Source organism: Lytechinus variegatus, chromosome 11 (assembly GCF_018143015.1).
Source record: "Lytechinus variegatus isolate NC3 chromosome 11, Lvar_3.0, whole genome shotgun sequence".
Taxonomy (NCBI): Eukaryota; Metazoa; Echinodermata; class Echinoidea; order Temnopleuroida; family Toxopneustidae; genus Lytechinus; species Lytechinus variegatus.
The window spans coordinates 11729477-11746547 of record NC_054750.1 but is presented as its reverse complement, the minus strand read 5'-3'; the positions used below and the strand labels follow the sequence as shown (position 1 = coordinate 11746547).

The 17071-nt window shown below is 40.3% G+C and overlaps 1 protein-coding gene across 1 annotated transcript; it reads right to left on the bottom strand.

The window, feature by feature from the left end:
• Positions 1-8462: 8462 nt before the first annotated feature.
• On the bottom strand, positions 8463-16654 carry LOC121424299 (zinc finger protein 367-like). The gene is made up of 4 exons (XM_041619928.1): positions 16216-16654; positions 13539-13658; positions 12543-12687; positions 8463-11292 (listed from the first exon to the last, which is right to left on the bottom strand). Exons 1-4 carry the CDS (start codon positions 16586-16588, stop codon positions 10998-11000), a joined length of 933 nt encoding a protein of 310 aa, XP_041475862.1. The 5' UTR covers positions 16589-16654; the 3' UTR covers positions 8463-10997.
• Positions 16655-17071: the final 417 nt, after the last annotated feature.

The following is a 17071-nucleotide window of genomic DNA, read 5'->3' as shown; positions in this document are numbered from 1 at the left end:
TATTACTGTTTCCTTTGTTCTGGGATTTTACCTTGTATCATCCTTGTGAGATCCGTTTTTGACTCTCAAAAGTCCGCTTTTTGAGGTCCTTGTCTTCTGGGTTGGGGTTTGTTACCCCCCCCTACCCCCTTTGCTTCTCTTTTTTTTTTTATCTTACTACTAGATCACCCTACGGTAATAATGAGCCTTTCGGACTCTCTTTCTGAAGAGCCTCAGGCGACTGCTGTTTCGGGGCCCGACACCGGGGTCTTATCCCCCACCACAGGTAGTATAGATAGCGAGAACAGAGTCAGAGCCCCGTGGGCTCTCAAAGGGGTGGAACCGTGGACGCGCGTTCACGTGCCCCGCTTAATAAGGGTGGAACCGTGGATTTGCGACCACGTGCCCGCACGGTGATGGCCAAGGCTTCCGTCCCGGAACCTGAACCTTATTGGGGAGCGTCGCACTAGTACAGAAAACGGCGACTCCTCTAGGGCTGTCAGACCCACCGGCCATCGGGTCACCTAAAGTCCGGGGGGAGAGCACGGGTTTCTCCACCCGGCAAAGACTAGGCTCGATGCCGTGTAAGACCCCTCTAGGGAGCGTCGGCAAAGGGCTACCAGCCCCTAGTCGGAAGAGGCACCTGAGTCCGACCGTGTCGGATTCTCAATGCAATCTGACGCCGTCAGATTCGGCCGACGCCTCCTCTCGCTCGGCTAGCTCTCCCCGTGGGAGAGCTAAGGAGAGGAAGACAGGCGCAGTCCAGTCTCTGGTCCAGCGTCTGGTCCTCGGCTGGCTCTCCCTGTGGGAGAGCTAAGGAGAGGAAGACAGGCGCAGCCCAGCCTCTTGTCCCTTCTTCCGCTCCGGCGCCGGAGCAACCGAAGAAGAAGAAAAGAAGAAGAGGAGAACCACAGACGTAAGCCCCGCTCCGTCGGGCGGTCTGTCCTCTGATTCTTTTGATGGCCAGGCCTCTCAGCTTCTCAAGCTAATCTAGAGTGCCCTCCAGCACTGCGGGTTTTTACCCCCAGGCTTGCCTGCTTCAGCCGACGGTACTACCAACCGAGCGGATCAAGCAGACACCGGCCATCCAACACACCTCGGAGAGTCACCGGCAATATCATGTTTCGCCGGCTCACGCACCTGCAAGGGAAATTCCCGCTAATACACAGGTGCTATCGACATACGGGCGTCGCCCGCCATTATGTCACCAGACTCCCAATCATTATACCCTCTTTTGCCCCCCGGCGGGGGCCGCATAGAAGAGGAAGAAGAAATTCTAGGTCGCTAACCCCGCTGTGCGGGCAGACCTTCCCTTCTGATTCTTGTGCCGACGGCCAGGCGTCGTAACTTCATGTTACAACAGAACGCCCTCGAGCACCACGGATCTTCATCCTAATGCTCTCCGTCAGCTAAAACCGCCGTGTCGAGCACCAGGCAGGTCAAGCAGACAGTCGCCGTCTCGCACCTCGGAGAGTCACCGGCAATATGATTCGCCGGCCCACGCACCTGCAAGGGAAATCCCCGCTAATACACAGGTGCTATCGACATACGGGCGTCGCCCGCCACTATGTCGCCAGACTCCCGATGATTGTTCCCTCTTCTGCCCCCCGGCGGGGGCCGCACAGAAGAGGAAGAACAAGAAGAAAGTCTAGGTCGCTAATCCCACTTTGCGGGCAGACCTTTCTTTCTGATTCTTGTGCCGATGGCCAGGCGTCGTAACTTCATGTTACAACAGAACGCCCTCGAGCATCACGGATCTTTATCCTCATGCTCCCTGTCAGCTAAAACCGCCGTGTCGAGCACCGGGCAGGTTAAGCAGACATTCGCCATCTTGCACCTCGGAGAGTCACCGGCGATTTCATGATTCGCCGGCTCACGCACCTGCAAGGGAAATCCCCGCTAATACACAGGTGTTATCGACATACGGGCATCGCCCTCCATTATGTCACCAGACTCCCGATATTTGTGGGTCAGGCGTCGCACATACTCCCATGAGCAGTGCGGGTAATTCACCCACGCTTCATATCAGCTTCAGCCGCCTTGCTAAGCACTGTGCGGCTCAAGCAATCACCTGTCCTCTCACACCGGCATTTATTGAAACGCTGTTCACCTACACGGTGACCCCCGTTTCTATGCAGGTGCTTCCGACATACGGCTTTCAAGCATCAATATGTCGGCAAGCTCTCGGTGACCGACGGCTGGACGTTGCATCCGTTCAGGCTGCATCTATGCGTCCCCGAGCATTACGGGTTCTTATCCTCGTGTTCTCCGTCATTATAAGACCGCCGCGGTCTTATTGCCGGCGTCGGGTATTGAACGGATTGAGACTTCTCTCGCCAACCCGCACTCCGGGGAGCCATCGGCGAGTTACCTGCATGGGTATTCCCCTTTTTATGCAGGTACTCCCGAATTCGCCCTCTACGTCAAGCCCACGTACGGCGAGGACTCCTTCAGCGGTAACTCTCTCCATTCTACCCCCTAAGCGGGCCCGTAGATTGGAGGTAAGAATCTCTTACATACCGCATGCCGCACTTCTCTCGTGAGAATGTTTGGCTGCTTTGAGGGGGCAACCTATCACGTCCGCGGACCGTCCGCCCAGGCGACGGGACCGTCGGTTTCTGGCCTGAACCTCACTTTCTATTCGAAAGTAAGGGTGCCCTGTCTTACTTAGCTCCTACCCTTGCAAGGCCAGAGTCAGGGCTAGTACAGACACCCGTCCTCCAGCGATCGCCGCTGAAGAGAGGGCGACTCCGATATGAGCACCATCACCGCTCAGCGGTATGTCTCACTACCTCATAGCTCTCCGAACTTATGAGTATGTATATCGGATCTGTATGTCACGGCGATTAAAAGTTCTCCTGTGCTTAGTAATCGCTACGCCTTCACCACCCGGTGCATTATGGTTATGTTAACCTATTGTCTCGTATTCGGGCGGCTCGTTCGAGCCCTGCCCGAGCTGCCATCACCGGTCGTCCAGCCGGACACCGCCGAAAGCACCCGCACCGAATACCTGGAGGGAATCAGCTTTTCATATGCTAGATATCCCTCCTGTTGACATTCACAGCTGTTCCCCGAGTCCTTCCCGGTCGGGTAAGCATCATCTCGGAGGAAAGAAACCGCCGTACATCTCATGAGATTATTGGCTATGTACGTGCGTTCAAGCTTGTTTAAAGCCCCAGACTTCTCTGTCGGCATTCTATGCCTACTTTCTGGGCACACCCACCGTACCGGGTCGGCGAGTTTACACCAAACTGTACGCCTCCAGACCATCGGTCGAGCTCTAACAGTCTATCTTATAGACTGCCCTCTATGTGGGTCAAGCTTGCGGGCGTCTCCGCCGTTTCCTCCTTGTGTGGAGTGGTCTACGGTGGATGTCTTACCGTGCCCATTTGTCGAACCGTCTTCTTATTTAGAAGCTTTTTCACTCGGCACACTCGAGTCGCCTCGCATGCTGCTTTCATCCTCCCTCCATGCAATGCATGTGGCCATGGTCACCGCACGACCGAGGATGATGTAACCGTGGATGCATGTATGCTTATGCCTACCTAACCACAATCACTACGACCCGCTTTTTCTCGGGCCGACTGTGGATGAGTCTCTCCATGTAAGTGATTTACTTCACTGGAGTTCTTCTTTTAGAAACTTAGATGCTCATCCCCCACTGCTTAGGGCGTCATTTTTGCCGCCCCCCGCAGCTTTTTGGAACTCCTTATTCTCCGATATCGGACTGTTCCACGCTGCCGCAACCGGCGCCGGCGGTGCTTGCTCTTACGATCACCTGAGAGACCAGGCCTTGTGGCTGTTTTCATAAACAACTGGTTCTCACCGCAGACTGATGGAAATTTTTGTGATTATTTTCCTCAAGTCTCCCTCCTTCGCTTGTTTCTTCAAGCGAGGACATCGACACTCTTAGCCAGTTTCCGTCCCTAACTTGATAGGACAGGGCCGTTGCTACCTCATTCGATTCCGTTGGGAACGTAACTGTTGAGGTATCTTATCTGGCGATGTCTGTTCGTTAGAACATCTCTTGATTGTCGCCTTCACGTAGGATCATGACAGAGACTTTTCGCCAGCTCCCTCTGGCGTACACTTGCTGCTGCTATGGATTCCCCCGCCCGGCGGTCATCCATCGCAGCCTAGCCTCACGGGCTCTCTCGGCAATGGTGGCTTGAGCCAAGCCACCTCTTCCACCGCGGGCACTGCACCCTCAGATGGGTGCTTCAATCAGTACGGCAGAAAGGGGATCCTGAGTTCTCTCTCGATCACTCGGTCTATCACACTTTTGTCGTGATGTGTACCGCGCTGTTTCTCTGACACGCCCGGTTGAGCTATTTTAACCAGACTGCTTTATTCTACATAGGCAGCAGGTCCGCGGCATTTCTTATTAAAAGGATGGCACTCAGTCGCTTTCTCGACCCTTGACTGCCTTACGAGTGGTTTTCTTAAATCCCTACTCTCCGTCGTTCCTAGTCCCCTCCGGACCGCTAGTAACTTTCTGCCACAGCTCTCTATCAGAATTCTGCAGATGTTCTGCCCTCACGCATTTGAGACAGATATCGAATTCTGGGCGCTTTCTCCCACGCGGAGGCTTCTGAGATCTCTCGCCTTCTCAGATTGTTCGATTGATCACTTACTGAGCCTTAAAGCTTCAGTTTTCCGATCACGATTCTTGTTGAAATTTTCAACAAATTCCGAATTTTACGCTCTAGTCAGCTGGTGATGTTGTTCTCCTGACACTAGGCCGAGGGCCCATGATACTTAGTATCATTCTTCTTGGGCTCTTTCTTGGAATCGTCGTTCACGACTTCTCGAGGTCCGCCTATTGACGCCCCTCTTTCCTTCACTCCTTGCTCTTAAGGACTTCTTCACATGAGGCTTTATCGCCTCCCCTGTCCGTAAGGCAACGGCCTTTGTGTCTTCATCTCCCTATTTTTACGCACTTCTTAGTCTAGACATGCCTCCCTTCACGATGAATCCGTGTTGGTCTAGCAAATCAAATGGGTATATCCCAGTTATTGATGTAAATTATGAAAATACTTACCATGATTTTCTTATTTACGAGATAACTGGATATACCCATTTGAACCCTCCCTCCTACCCCTCGCCTTGTGTGACAACATGTCTTGCCCGCAGGCTCATGAGAGGAAATGGACGCCAAATTGCGCGACGATCTTGGGATAGTGCGTTGGTAGGGAGATGCAGCGCGCGCGCAGGAAAAGTTGTGTACTCTGTATTCGGCACGCAGGTTCATCGTAATGAACTAGCAAATCAAATGGGTATATCCAGTTATCTCGTAAATAAGAAAATCATGGTAAGTATTTTCATAATTGATCATAAGATTAATTATGTCTATGTTGTATCTATTAGGCCAATCTCATTACGCTTTCTAAAACTAGTTTACTGGAAAACGATTCAGGAAACCGGTTTGGAAGATCATTTTGCTAGCATTCCCACTTGATCGCACGAAAGTGGTTTTCAAAATCACTTCATGTAAAGCGATCTTGTTGCTATGGAAATGCTTTCAGTTGGGTAACACATTTCGTGCGAAATTCGAAACCGCATTGTAGGCATTCTACACCTGTCGTGTGGTGTAGCGAGCTCAAAATGTGTGAAGAACAGTTGTGTCCTCACTTATGCTAAAACTAGTTTAACAAGGCAAAGCGATCTTGAAAAAACTTCATCGCGAGGTGGTTTTCTAAACCAGTTTGGAAGATCGCTTCGACTGTTCTCACAACACATTAAACAAGTTTCCAGTAAACTAGTTTTAGGAAGGTAGTGAGATCTGTGTCTATATCACAGGACACAGATTCTAAAATAAGTGATTTTTAAAATGTGATCCACAGTGTTTCCTTGTGATATGAAAATGAATTTAAACAGCAAATTCTGGTGATGACTGTTAATTTGATTTTGTTTTGGGTACATACATCTATAATCAGACTAAACAGATTTGAATTTGATAATTTGACAGTAGTGTATTCAATGGTCTTAAACACTCTTGAAATAAAAGACAAGTTATATGTCAAATCTTTTTCTTGCTTGTATTTTCCCCTTGGGATTGAAAGGGAAGTGCACCCCGTCAAAAAGTTTATTTGAATTGATAGAGAGAAATCTGGCATAGTGCTGGAAATTTCATCAAAATCAGATGTTTTTTATTTAAATTTTCTCTGTTTATCAAGATCAACTTTTGGTTAGGATAGAAAGACCTACACAGGGGTCAGCTACTATACAGTTCATCTTTATCAAGATTATCTTGATATCCAAAACTTCCTTTATGTGATTGTATCTCAAATTTCAGAATGAAAATTTGATATTCCTATAGTGTAATTACTCAAAATTAAATGAAGTAAACCTGTGCAATTGCAATTATATGCAGTCAATATCGGGAAAGGTGAATAAAGAATGGGATGTACCAACATAAGAATTCAAAGTAATTATCCTGTGATAAAATAAACTGTTACTATTGTAGTGAGGATTAACTAAAGTACCTTGTTGTTTATACCATACTACTATGTACCAAAGAGTGAGGCGTTCTCTCAGTGTTTACCAGTTTGCTGTTTCTGCGTATGGGAAGTGACACCATTTTTCTTACGTAATTTATTTTTGTTTTCCATTGGAAACTGAAATACAGAATTGAGATGTGCAGAAATCATTGAGTTTCGGTGTTTGCTTTCTGTCTGAAGTACTGTGTAGCAGCAAAAAAGGGGAGAGGGCATTGAGCCCCCAAAATAATCATCTGTGGCCCATCTTACCAAGATTTGGGATTGATCCGATCAATCGCCACTATGGCAAGCCAGCAAAGTCAACATACAAAATGCATGTTTGTTCTAAAAAAAATTCTAGATATGAATGCATATCCATAAATAGATTGATTTCTTGACAGTTTGGCATGTTCTCTTTTGTTTACAAAGGACATTTTGCAAATTTGCTGTAGAAAAAAATTACACTGATGGATTTCCATAGAGGTACGATTGATTGGATCAATGGTAACTCTTTGTAAGACGGGTTCCTGGTTTATTTGAAATGAACAGGGAAGCATTACATGAAGATTTGTTATTGATTTTCACTGATGTTATAAGCTACTGGAAATTGTTGCATCTGATTGGCTGAGAGCTAATTTGTCAATATTATGGTAGTTAGTGAAAAATCACTGAAAAAAAATTATTCATGAATTGCTCCCTAGCTCTAAAAAAAAAACCCAATTAATTTGGTCTAATTTTGGTCCAAAGCAGACATACAGGGCATTGCAAGAAACTTATGATGAGCTGCAAGTTGATTTTCAATCCCTAAATCAGTTGCAAGTTTTTTTAATTAATTGTGGACTTACATTTGATTGCTAATATGCTTCTTAACCCTAAAAGGGGGGACGGATTCCACTCCCTTCTACACTTTGCATGATTACTCCTCTGCGTGAAATTTGTCAACTGCACCGCTTGCTGACTTTCAAATCTCGCACAACTTTTGAGACCAAATTTGCGTTGCCTGGGTACGTGTTCATGAATTTACGCAGCATTATGTAAGTGCATGTCAGACCCAAAACTGCTCAAAAACATGAATTTATGTGCAAATTGTGTATTTAGCCAAAATTCATAAATGTATCATTTCTACTTTTACTGATTAAACTTACATGTAATTATGTCTTGTTTATGATCAGAATTGAGTCTGCAACAATTTCCATCGGAAAAACAAAAAACAAAACCGAAAAAACAAAGAAGTTCATAAAAAATTGTATACAAAACAAAAACAAAATTGCAATACTAATTTTTTTTTAAAGTACATTTGATCTGGATCCTACAAAGAGTCTGTGAATAAAAAATTAGCAGTTTTGGGGCATGTGATACTTGATTAGAGCAAAGGTTTTATTTCATGCTTAAATTAGCATAATCAATTCATTAAATGAATTATTAAAAAAAATAACCATACAGCCTTGTATATTTTATCGCACCCTACCACTACCGGCGCTCGCACAATCGAAGGGCGAGAGGGGTCAAAATAGCCCGGCTCTTTTAGGGGTAAATCAAGCAATGCAAACTGATTTGCTTCAGTTAAAATTGATCTATCAATTGTAAGATTGCAACAGAAAATTAGCAAATGATTGTAAATGTTTTCTTGCAACACCCCCTAGGTCTAATTCACATTGAGAAATTCTCAACTCGCCAGTTAATCTAATTTCCACTTTATTGAATATTATCAGCAATTAACCTAGATCCAGATCTTACTACTTGTCACAATCCACTTACCACATCTGCAAATTTGAGATTTGCAGTCACAGTACTCCATTTCTTTCAAACTTTTGTTACTCAGTCTTTCTTGTATTTCTGTTTTCACACTAATAATTCTAGTACCAAGACTGAATTCCCCTTAAAGTTAAGTGGTAGATTTCTTTGGTCCAGAGAGATTGGACCAAAGCACAAAATTATCTTTAAAAAATTACAACTGCACCATTACATTATTACATCACAACAATGAAAACTTTACAGATCAAATCAGTTTTATATAAATCCATATTTTATTCTCTATATCATACATTCAATGTATGTACATTTATGTTACTATTTACACAGTCCCACGCATAATGGATACAAGACAGGCAGAATATACCAAGGGCCCATTTCATAAATTCTTGCAACTATTGTAACTTTGTCATTATTATATCTACCATGGAAACCTTGATTGTGATTGACTACTGAGCCACATTACCATGGTAGTTACCATATAAGTTACCATACCTGCAAGTCTCTTTGAAATGGGTCCCTGGCCTGGCATATAAAAGTAAATGCAGTATATACACGCAGTCATTTTGTTATAAAAAAACATCAAGACACATTCCTCAACTCTCTCCCCCCCAAAAAAAAAAAAAAGTGGTAAATGGCATAGGTATTTGTTTTGATGTTTGGAGTGGTGCATATGTTTACATCGACACAGCAACACTTTGATATTAAGTTGTCCTGTGATGAATCATTCTCACTGGGATTTTAGCTAACATAAATGTAATTTAGATCTTTTGAGGGTGTTGGAGCTAGGGAAAAATTAAATGCCCAACTTAAATCATCCATCTTTAAATGCACCCAAATGATTTGTAAAATTTGAATATAGAAACACTCAGATAGGTTGTTTCTGTAAAAGAAAATATATATTATTTTATTTTGCATTTGATCCATTTTCAAAACTGAATTCTTTAAACTCTTTCCCAACCCTGATTCTTATTTTAAAATATTAACTGACAAAAAATAAAGCTATCACATAGCAGCCTAACTATGAATCCAGAGACTAGGTAATAATTGTGAAGTGCTTTGAACAGTCGTAGATTGATAAAGCGCTATATAAATGCCAATTATTATTATTATTTAGATGTTTCTAATGTTCCACTTACATTTCAGAAATGACATGAATGTCTATGTTCAAATTACAGGTTTAAAAATGATGTTCTATGAAAACTTAACATGGAGTGAGCTTGTTTGAACTACAAATGACTGATTTCTGAAAAAAATTGTTAAAAATAAGCGATGAAAGTTTTTTTTAATAGAAATAAAATGGTCTTTCAGGAATCCCTTGCTTTTGACCTGGCAATGTAAAGACATACATTAAATAAATATTTACAGAGTTACACTCAGTAAAAAAACATGTAGACAAAACAAACATCACAACCTACAAACACCAAGTACACAATTACAATAAAATATACTGTTTGATGCTTTAAAAAACAATATAAGACCTTGAAAATTAAAACATACATCCTTCTTCCATATTCCACAAGTACATTTGGCTGTACAGCATCCATTTTGACCTATGTGCCCCTACACGACCTCACTCCCCTAAATTAATTTACCTTTCTTTTAAAATAAAAAATAATTAATATGCAGCTCATCAATGTACTACTCAACTGATGCAAAAATCATGATCCATAAAAAAGGCATTGAAGTTTGATTTAAAAATGGGTATATTTTTTAAGTTTTGAGAAGCATTGAAATATAAGAATACAGCTTTTTAGGCTGTAAGAGTACTTCAATTATATGACCAATGCCTAATCTTACTGATACACAGAAACTAAGTGTTTTAGATGTTAATGTTCTCTAGCATCAATTGTGAAGAGAATTAGAATTCATCAGTTCATCAAACAAAAGCCTGAATACATATTCATGTACTGTACGTACATTATGTACGCATGCACCATCTAGATATTCTCAAACATCAAAAGCAGTGATAAATATTGAAAACCTTGCTTTCTAAGAGCACATTAGTTAAAAATATATCCACAAGATAAACTAACATACTGTATCCTTAACATGCAATCATCTATCCACTATATTAAAATACAATTTTAATAAATAAACAGAAAATGCAGGAAATATCCTGTTCTATCCCAACCATGTTTGTTGGGTTATTTTAATATAAATATGCACAGAAAACATACTCTGATAGTGAAAGATTTGGTTCTGATCATAGTAAATCCCCCAGATATGATTCTCAATTTCTCATCCAACAATGCACTGGAGAACTTATCTCCAGATGACATCCCCTCCCCCCCCCCACACACACACACACTGGCATTCACAGTAAGTCCCAAAGAAAAAGATTTTTTTCTTCTTTTTTGAAAAATTACCTCAGGAATATTGTCAGTAAGAAAGGAGAATTTTGAAGGCAAGGACACTCCCTTTACACTTTCTCAGAGCTATAGTTCCTATGTATTTGATAATTTATATTTATGCATGATTACAATTAAAAAACAAAGGTCTTTCATGTGATTCATAACAATGACAAAATGAAAAGTGAAAGAATAACTGTGCACGCTTGTAAAAACATGTTACAATAAAGTCTTCATCTTGGTCAGGCTCAGTCTTTAAAATGAAAGTTTGTTTTGATGGGAAGGAGTTTGGTCTCGACATCATCTACTTGAAAACTTCCGTGCAGACATCGAGTCATCTCCTCAAAGGCTGTAAAACCACATGTCACAGCCAGAAATATAAAAATATCACATCAAATGTTCCTTTTTTAGCTAGAATTCATTCTCAAATCTTGATCTAGTTTTCAGAGATCGACTGCAAGTTTCCGAATGTATTTTGTGCGAGCTCAATAAGGGCCATCGCCCCTAATAATTTGTCCTTTTGCTCTTGTTGTTGTTCTCGTATAAGCTGCCTCACCATTGGTCTCCGTCCACGCTTTGGTGTTGTCTCCTCGCCCGCGTCACTAGATTCCACGCTCTCGGTCCTGAGCCTCTTACGAGTGTTTGTATCCCTGGGTCGTCTGGATGTAGGGGTTCTCATGAGTGGGCTTGATGAACTGTAAAGAGTGGCTTCTACTTGTCTCTTTTGATACCTACAGAAAAAACAAAAAGATTCAAAATGTTTTTCAATAAAATACATGAATGCAAGATACATTAAGACTTTGTGAAGCATTTCATGAAAGTTTGTCATTTATTTTTCAGACTAATATGCTTTCAACCAATCAGATTCAAGGATTTTCAGTAGCTTATTTTGCTTCATGAAATACTCCCCTTTACATCAAGGTTACCTTTGTAGACAATGAAACAGTCTCTATGAGCAAGCAGCATCAATGACACATGTTTAAATGGGTAACTCAATTTCAACTAGTCTTTATTCAGAATAAAGTGGTGGTTCTTTTATACAGGTGGATGCTACAGGAAGTCTCGCTACAAAATTAATATCTTACACTTTCAAAACCAGAACAAAAAATAGCACCCAGAATAGCTATGAATACACACCCTATATAACAAAATGATCCGCATGGATTTCATAGGGATCCATAATAAAGGTAATTTGGAAAGAATGAAAGCAAAAAACAGGTCCTATAGTACTAAAGTATAAAAATATATATATTTTAAATTCACCAGAATGTGGAGCAATAGGATATGAAATTACAATTCTGATAGCTAAAGACTGTTTAAATTCTAAAGGTATTTTTTTGGGGGGGTCTCTGAAACAAATGAATGACCAATAGTGTTGATGTTAGGTGTGGGTACCTGTTTATTTTCTATTGGTGGAAAACCACTCTGCTTGCAGAAATGATATCTCAGGATCTACTTTCATGGAGCGCAACTACTTATTTCTCCCATTCAGGCCTTAAATCTAAAGTGTCCTCAGGGAAAGACTAGTCTTTCTGAAGGAAATGATCCAATGTCATAGCACACATCAAAGAGATTTGAATGGCAACAAATATCTCTCTGACCAATCAGGAAATCTTGACCTTTGATGATAATCAAAAGGACATCTGCAACCATGGCCTCAGATTGATATTTGCTCAGCAAAATCTTGTTTCTTAATTTGTCCAGGGGAAGTATAAAGTGTAGGCCTATGCCCCTGTTTAATAGAATGACTTCATATTTACTTCAAGTGTTCATATTACTTCAGAATTGCTGTGTGGTGGGAAGGAGTCAACAGATACAATTTGACCAAGGTTTGTTACATATTTTCTTTAAAAATTAAAACATTTTTTTGCCAATCATTTCAGATAAACCACATGGCTACTGTTGCCAATGAAAGTGTTTTAATGGAGTGACTCTGAGCAACAGCTTTTAAGAGACATTAAAGTTCTTTTCTCAAACTTACTTCTGTAACCATTCGGCAACTTCTTCACTATTCTCATCGGTCCTGATGACTTCATCCACCTGTACTTGTGTAGTCTCTCGACGAAGGCCGGCATACGGATGCTCCGGACAATGTCTGTTTGCATGCGTGAATCTGGATTCACAACCTGGCAAAATGAAAATAAAAATATTTAAAGACACTTGGCAATTATGTCCAGGAACCTTAATATTGGGTATGCTAAACCTCAATTATTTGCTTTTTAAAGTGAATTACATTTTGTCTGAAACTTTCACTTTTAGGCATACTGCACCATTTAGTTTTTCATAAACAAATTTTGCTACTTCTGCAATTCAAATTCATCCCTTTTAAAAATACATTTGAATTACATTTGAATTACAGTACACATGTGTATACATCAAAACCTCTTATATGCCGATGTTAGAAACTAGTACTGGTAGAGATATTTTTTAAATTGTGGAGAAATAAGTAGAAGCACAAAAAATACATTATTAAATGGAATAATGTTCTATTTTTCCATCATTATTAATTTACAAATCTTATTTACTTGGTTAAGTCTAATGCAAATCCCCATTTTGAAGATGTTACATAATGGAATATAACCAAAACCAATCTGAGTTAGATTCAGAATAATTTGGAATTAATCCTACTGGTGAGGACCTCTTTTTTCTTTTTGCTTGTCAAGGAAATCAAGACACCTTAATGGATCAAACATGGATTGAGGATTTTTTTTCTTTCTTTTAACTACATATTTCTGGGTGCTCTTGGCTAATTCTAACTTTTCTCTGTGGCAATACTGGGGGGTGTTTCATAAAGCCATTTGTGAGATAAGAGCAACTTTAAAAACGACTGGTGAACCTTTCTTAAGCACTAAACCATCGCCAGTGAACATTTTGGTGTATATTATTTACCACAAGAAAGGATCACCAGTCGTTCTTAAAGTTGCTCTTTACTTACGAACAGCTTAAAAGAACACCCACTGGGTCAAGCAAGACTAACCTGGAACTGAGCAAGCGAATGGTTTCTCTCCTGTATGTAATCTCTGATGGGTCTTCAACTGACCGCTCTGAACAAAAGCTCGGTTGCAGTTTGGATAGTCACACTTATATGGACGTTCTCCTGTTTGACACAAGATAAAAACAAAGATTGTGTATAAATAATAAGTTCAAATGAAAAAAATATATTTTTTTTTTGTTCTGGTCAAAGCTTACCATGGAAGGGTGCTACATAAGCACTTGTCCGATTGCCCAGGGCAAGTAAAAGTTAAAGTTGGGCAAGTGTTTTGAAGTAAAGACCAAAACTACTTGCCAAATTGGGCAAGCAAAATTCTCACAGTAGAATTACCAAAATTAAGGTCGATATAATATGTCGACCCTAAATTTGGTCATGGCGGGCAAGATAAAATCACATTGGAAAAAGAAATGCAAGAACAAGGTACATCAGTTCATTTTAAAAGAGAGAGAGAGAAAAGGTCGATGGTTTATAAAACTGCAATGTTTTGTTTGGAAGAGGTAAAGGATTTTTTTCGGGCAAGCGAAATAGAATTTTGGGCAAGTATATTCCAACTATTTAAAAAGTTACTTGCTCTGTTGGGCAAGTGCTTCTAAAAAGTTATGAAGCACCCTGCCATGGTTTCTTTTCTTATTTATTAATTTATAGTTTTTATTTCAATAAGATAGCCTCTAGACCTCTATGTCCAATTTTGTTTGTGCGTTGTTGTTTTTTTTTCTGTTCTTGTTTTCTGTTTAGCCAAGATTCGAGTGTGTTATACATGTAGTCTCTCAGGCTTTGTCTAGCATTCACGGGCGGTATTCTGAAAACTCAATTAGCATTTTGGTATTTTGAAGTCACTTTAAGTGCCTCTTTCCTTATTTGGCAGGGATGCATTTTGGGTACCGTATTCTGAAGTCTCATAGCGCTCAATCAGCGGACTTTCCAATGGGGAAAGATAATGGTGATAAGAGGTCCATTAAGTCTCATCATCTCTTGCTACATATAATTGTTGCTTTCATTTCTTATAAATACCATACCGTGACCAAAATTAGGAGGAAGAGAATTAAGGAGAAAGGTATAAAATGGGAATATAATAAACGGAAACAATGTTTTATGGACAAGTATAGGCCTAAAATAAGGAATAGGAAATATATTTGGTATTTAAGAAATTATAAAAGAGGCAAAAAGGAAACAGGAAATGTGTACACATAGGGGAAATATGACTATCATTTTTCTATATTTTGTTTCATTATTTGCATCATACAGTATTTTATTTTTTGCACATTATTTTGAAAGTTTATTGAGATTGCCAAATCATAGTAGGTACAGCAATGTTCAGGGATGAATCAAACTTTGTTTCCGATAATAAGAAATAAGAATAGAAACGTCTAGTATTGAAATGAATATTCTCTCATAGAAAAAAATACACCAAAAAATGTGAGTGAGCGATTCCATCGTTTCTCCCATCTATAAAATTGAAAATGTCATAAATTTTGTACATCCGATTTTGATAAAATTTCAGTTTTATTATGCTTGTCTGATTTTTAAAATGTATTTGTTTAAATCAGCATTTTGTTGGAGATTTCCCATATAATGAAATGAAAAGTATGTTATTTTTAAGATATAAAGCAGTAATTAATGTCATAGAAATACATTGTATCCCCCTCCCCGAGCAGGGCATCGAGACAGAGGCAAATAAAAGACATAGAAAGCTATAAAATGAATGGATTCAAATAGGTGGATGTCAAAATCAGAACATGTTCGAAATTTTTAAAAAAGAATGAAAAACAACAAAGGTACAAGAAAAATGAGAAAGGGACAAAACAGTCAACTTCAACAACATAAACAAACTCTCATCTCTGATGCAAAAACTTTTAGAATTATTTTTCAGCAAAAAAATCTCTGTATCACGATTGTAGCACAGTCCACCTGCAGCAGCTGGGCACTGCGCTGCAAGCCAGCAAAGTGAAGAGTCACTGCGCGCTACTAAAACATTTTGTCATAAGAGCGCAGTTGATTGGCCAATTTAGCTCAGTAGGGGAGTGGCATAAAGGGAGTCAAATGAGCGCTACTTGAGTTTTCAGAATATACGAATTTGGAGGTCTATTAGCGATCCATTAAATTGCTAACTTATGAGGAAGGTTGAATATTCCTGCAATCTGCATACATGTAGGCACCTGCCCTGGTTAGCAAAATTCAAAATAGACTTTCGTCTTCAGGGTCTATTTTTTTTAATACTGCAGACCAGCAGCCTAAACTTGAACTTAGTCATTTCATGAGATTGCTCATGCATATACTTCTTTTCAAACAGATAAATCATGTATCTCTTTTTCTTGTTTTCTTCCTCCGTTATCACAATTAACATAAATAAGGAAAAAATAAGGTTGACTTTTATTTATGTAAGGTCAGCTCAGCAGTTTTCTCAAACAAAATACATCACGACATGATCTTTCTCAAAAATCAAAATTCTGAGCATAACCTACACTATGTTATTATCTAGGTCCTAACTGTAAATAATAAATGTCTGACTAAGAAAGAGAGAAAACTGATGACATCTGAATCTGAATTCTAATGTCCACAATTTTTTAGCCAAACCAAAGTCCAAAGACAAAGTGACCCATATCATTTATGAATTAATATATGATGATCATGATTCTTTGACACTTTTTTTCCAATTAATTACCTGTATGTGTTCGAAGGTGTGCTGTTAATGACTTTTCTCGGGGAAAGATCCGATCGCAAATAATACACTGAATAACATCTCGACGGATTTCACTGCTCCCTGCCTTCTGCAACTCTGCCACTGTCTCTGCCCTCGGTCTCCCCCTACTTGACCCTCGTTCGACGGGCGGCGAGCCCCCGCAAGAACTGCTGCTGGCAGATGGGCTGAGCTCGACGTTCCCTGCACTCTCTGACCATTTCCAGGGATAAAAGTAGCAGATTCCAGGACTTACAGGACTTAAAGGCGTCAACGATAAATTTGGTGGTCGAACTGGTGATCGAATTTCAGTGTTAGGCATGATCTTATGCGGCGAATTCTTCAAAACGTTAGTCATTTTCAGCTGTCTGGTGTCTCGTTCTCCACTTAATCTCGCGCGTTAACAACAAACCGATCTCAAATTTGGCGCTACAAATTGCTCCGGTGCAAGGTGTTCTGGGAGTTTTTTCAAGCGGGCTCTTTAAAGGATAGCCTCAAACTATCAATTCAATTTTGTTTGCAAAGAGAAAACTTGTTTGCTCTCCCTTTTCTTTTTATTTTGCATTAAAAGAATTGAAATATTCACTCATTGTTCATACAATAAAAAAATATGTATTTTTTTCGTTCACCTCATGGTGTAAAACAGCATATTTTTGTCAGCTTTTTAAGTCGATCCCTTATAAAGTAAGATTGTGACAAAACATGAACTTCCATATTTGGTAATTGGTATAATCAGCTAAGTTTTCGGTACTACAAAGTACAAGCAACATTTGTGTTTGTCTGGATTATTTACCTTGATTATTGTGTAAGATATTTTTTATGATCATATCTTAGACAAAGA

Bases quoted from the DNA above. Each gene is read 5' to 3' on its own strand.
- LOC121424299 (XM_041619928.1), bottom strand. From the start codon at position 16,588: ATGACTAACGTTTTGAAGAATTCGCCGCATAAGATCATGCCTAACACT. The intron at 13,659-16,215 runs GTAATTAATTGG...TGTGTCAAACAG, and splicing joins ACACCTTCGAACACATACAG to GAGAACGTCCATATAAGTGT. The intron at 12,688-13,538 runs GTTAGTCTTGCT...TCATTTTGCCAG, and splicing joins ATTCGCTTGCTCAGTTCCAG to GTTGTGAATCCAGATTCACG.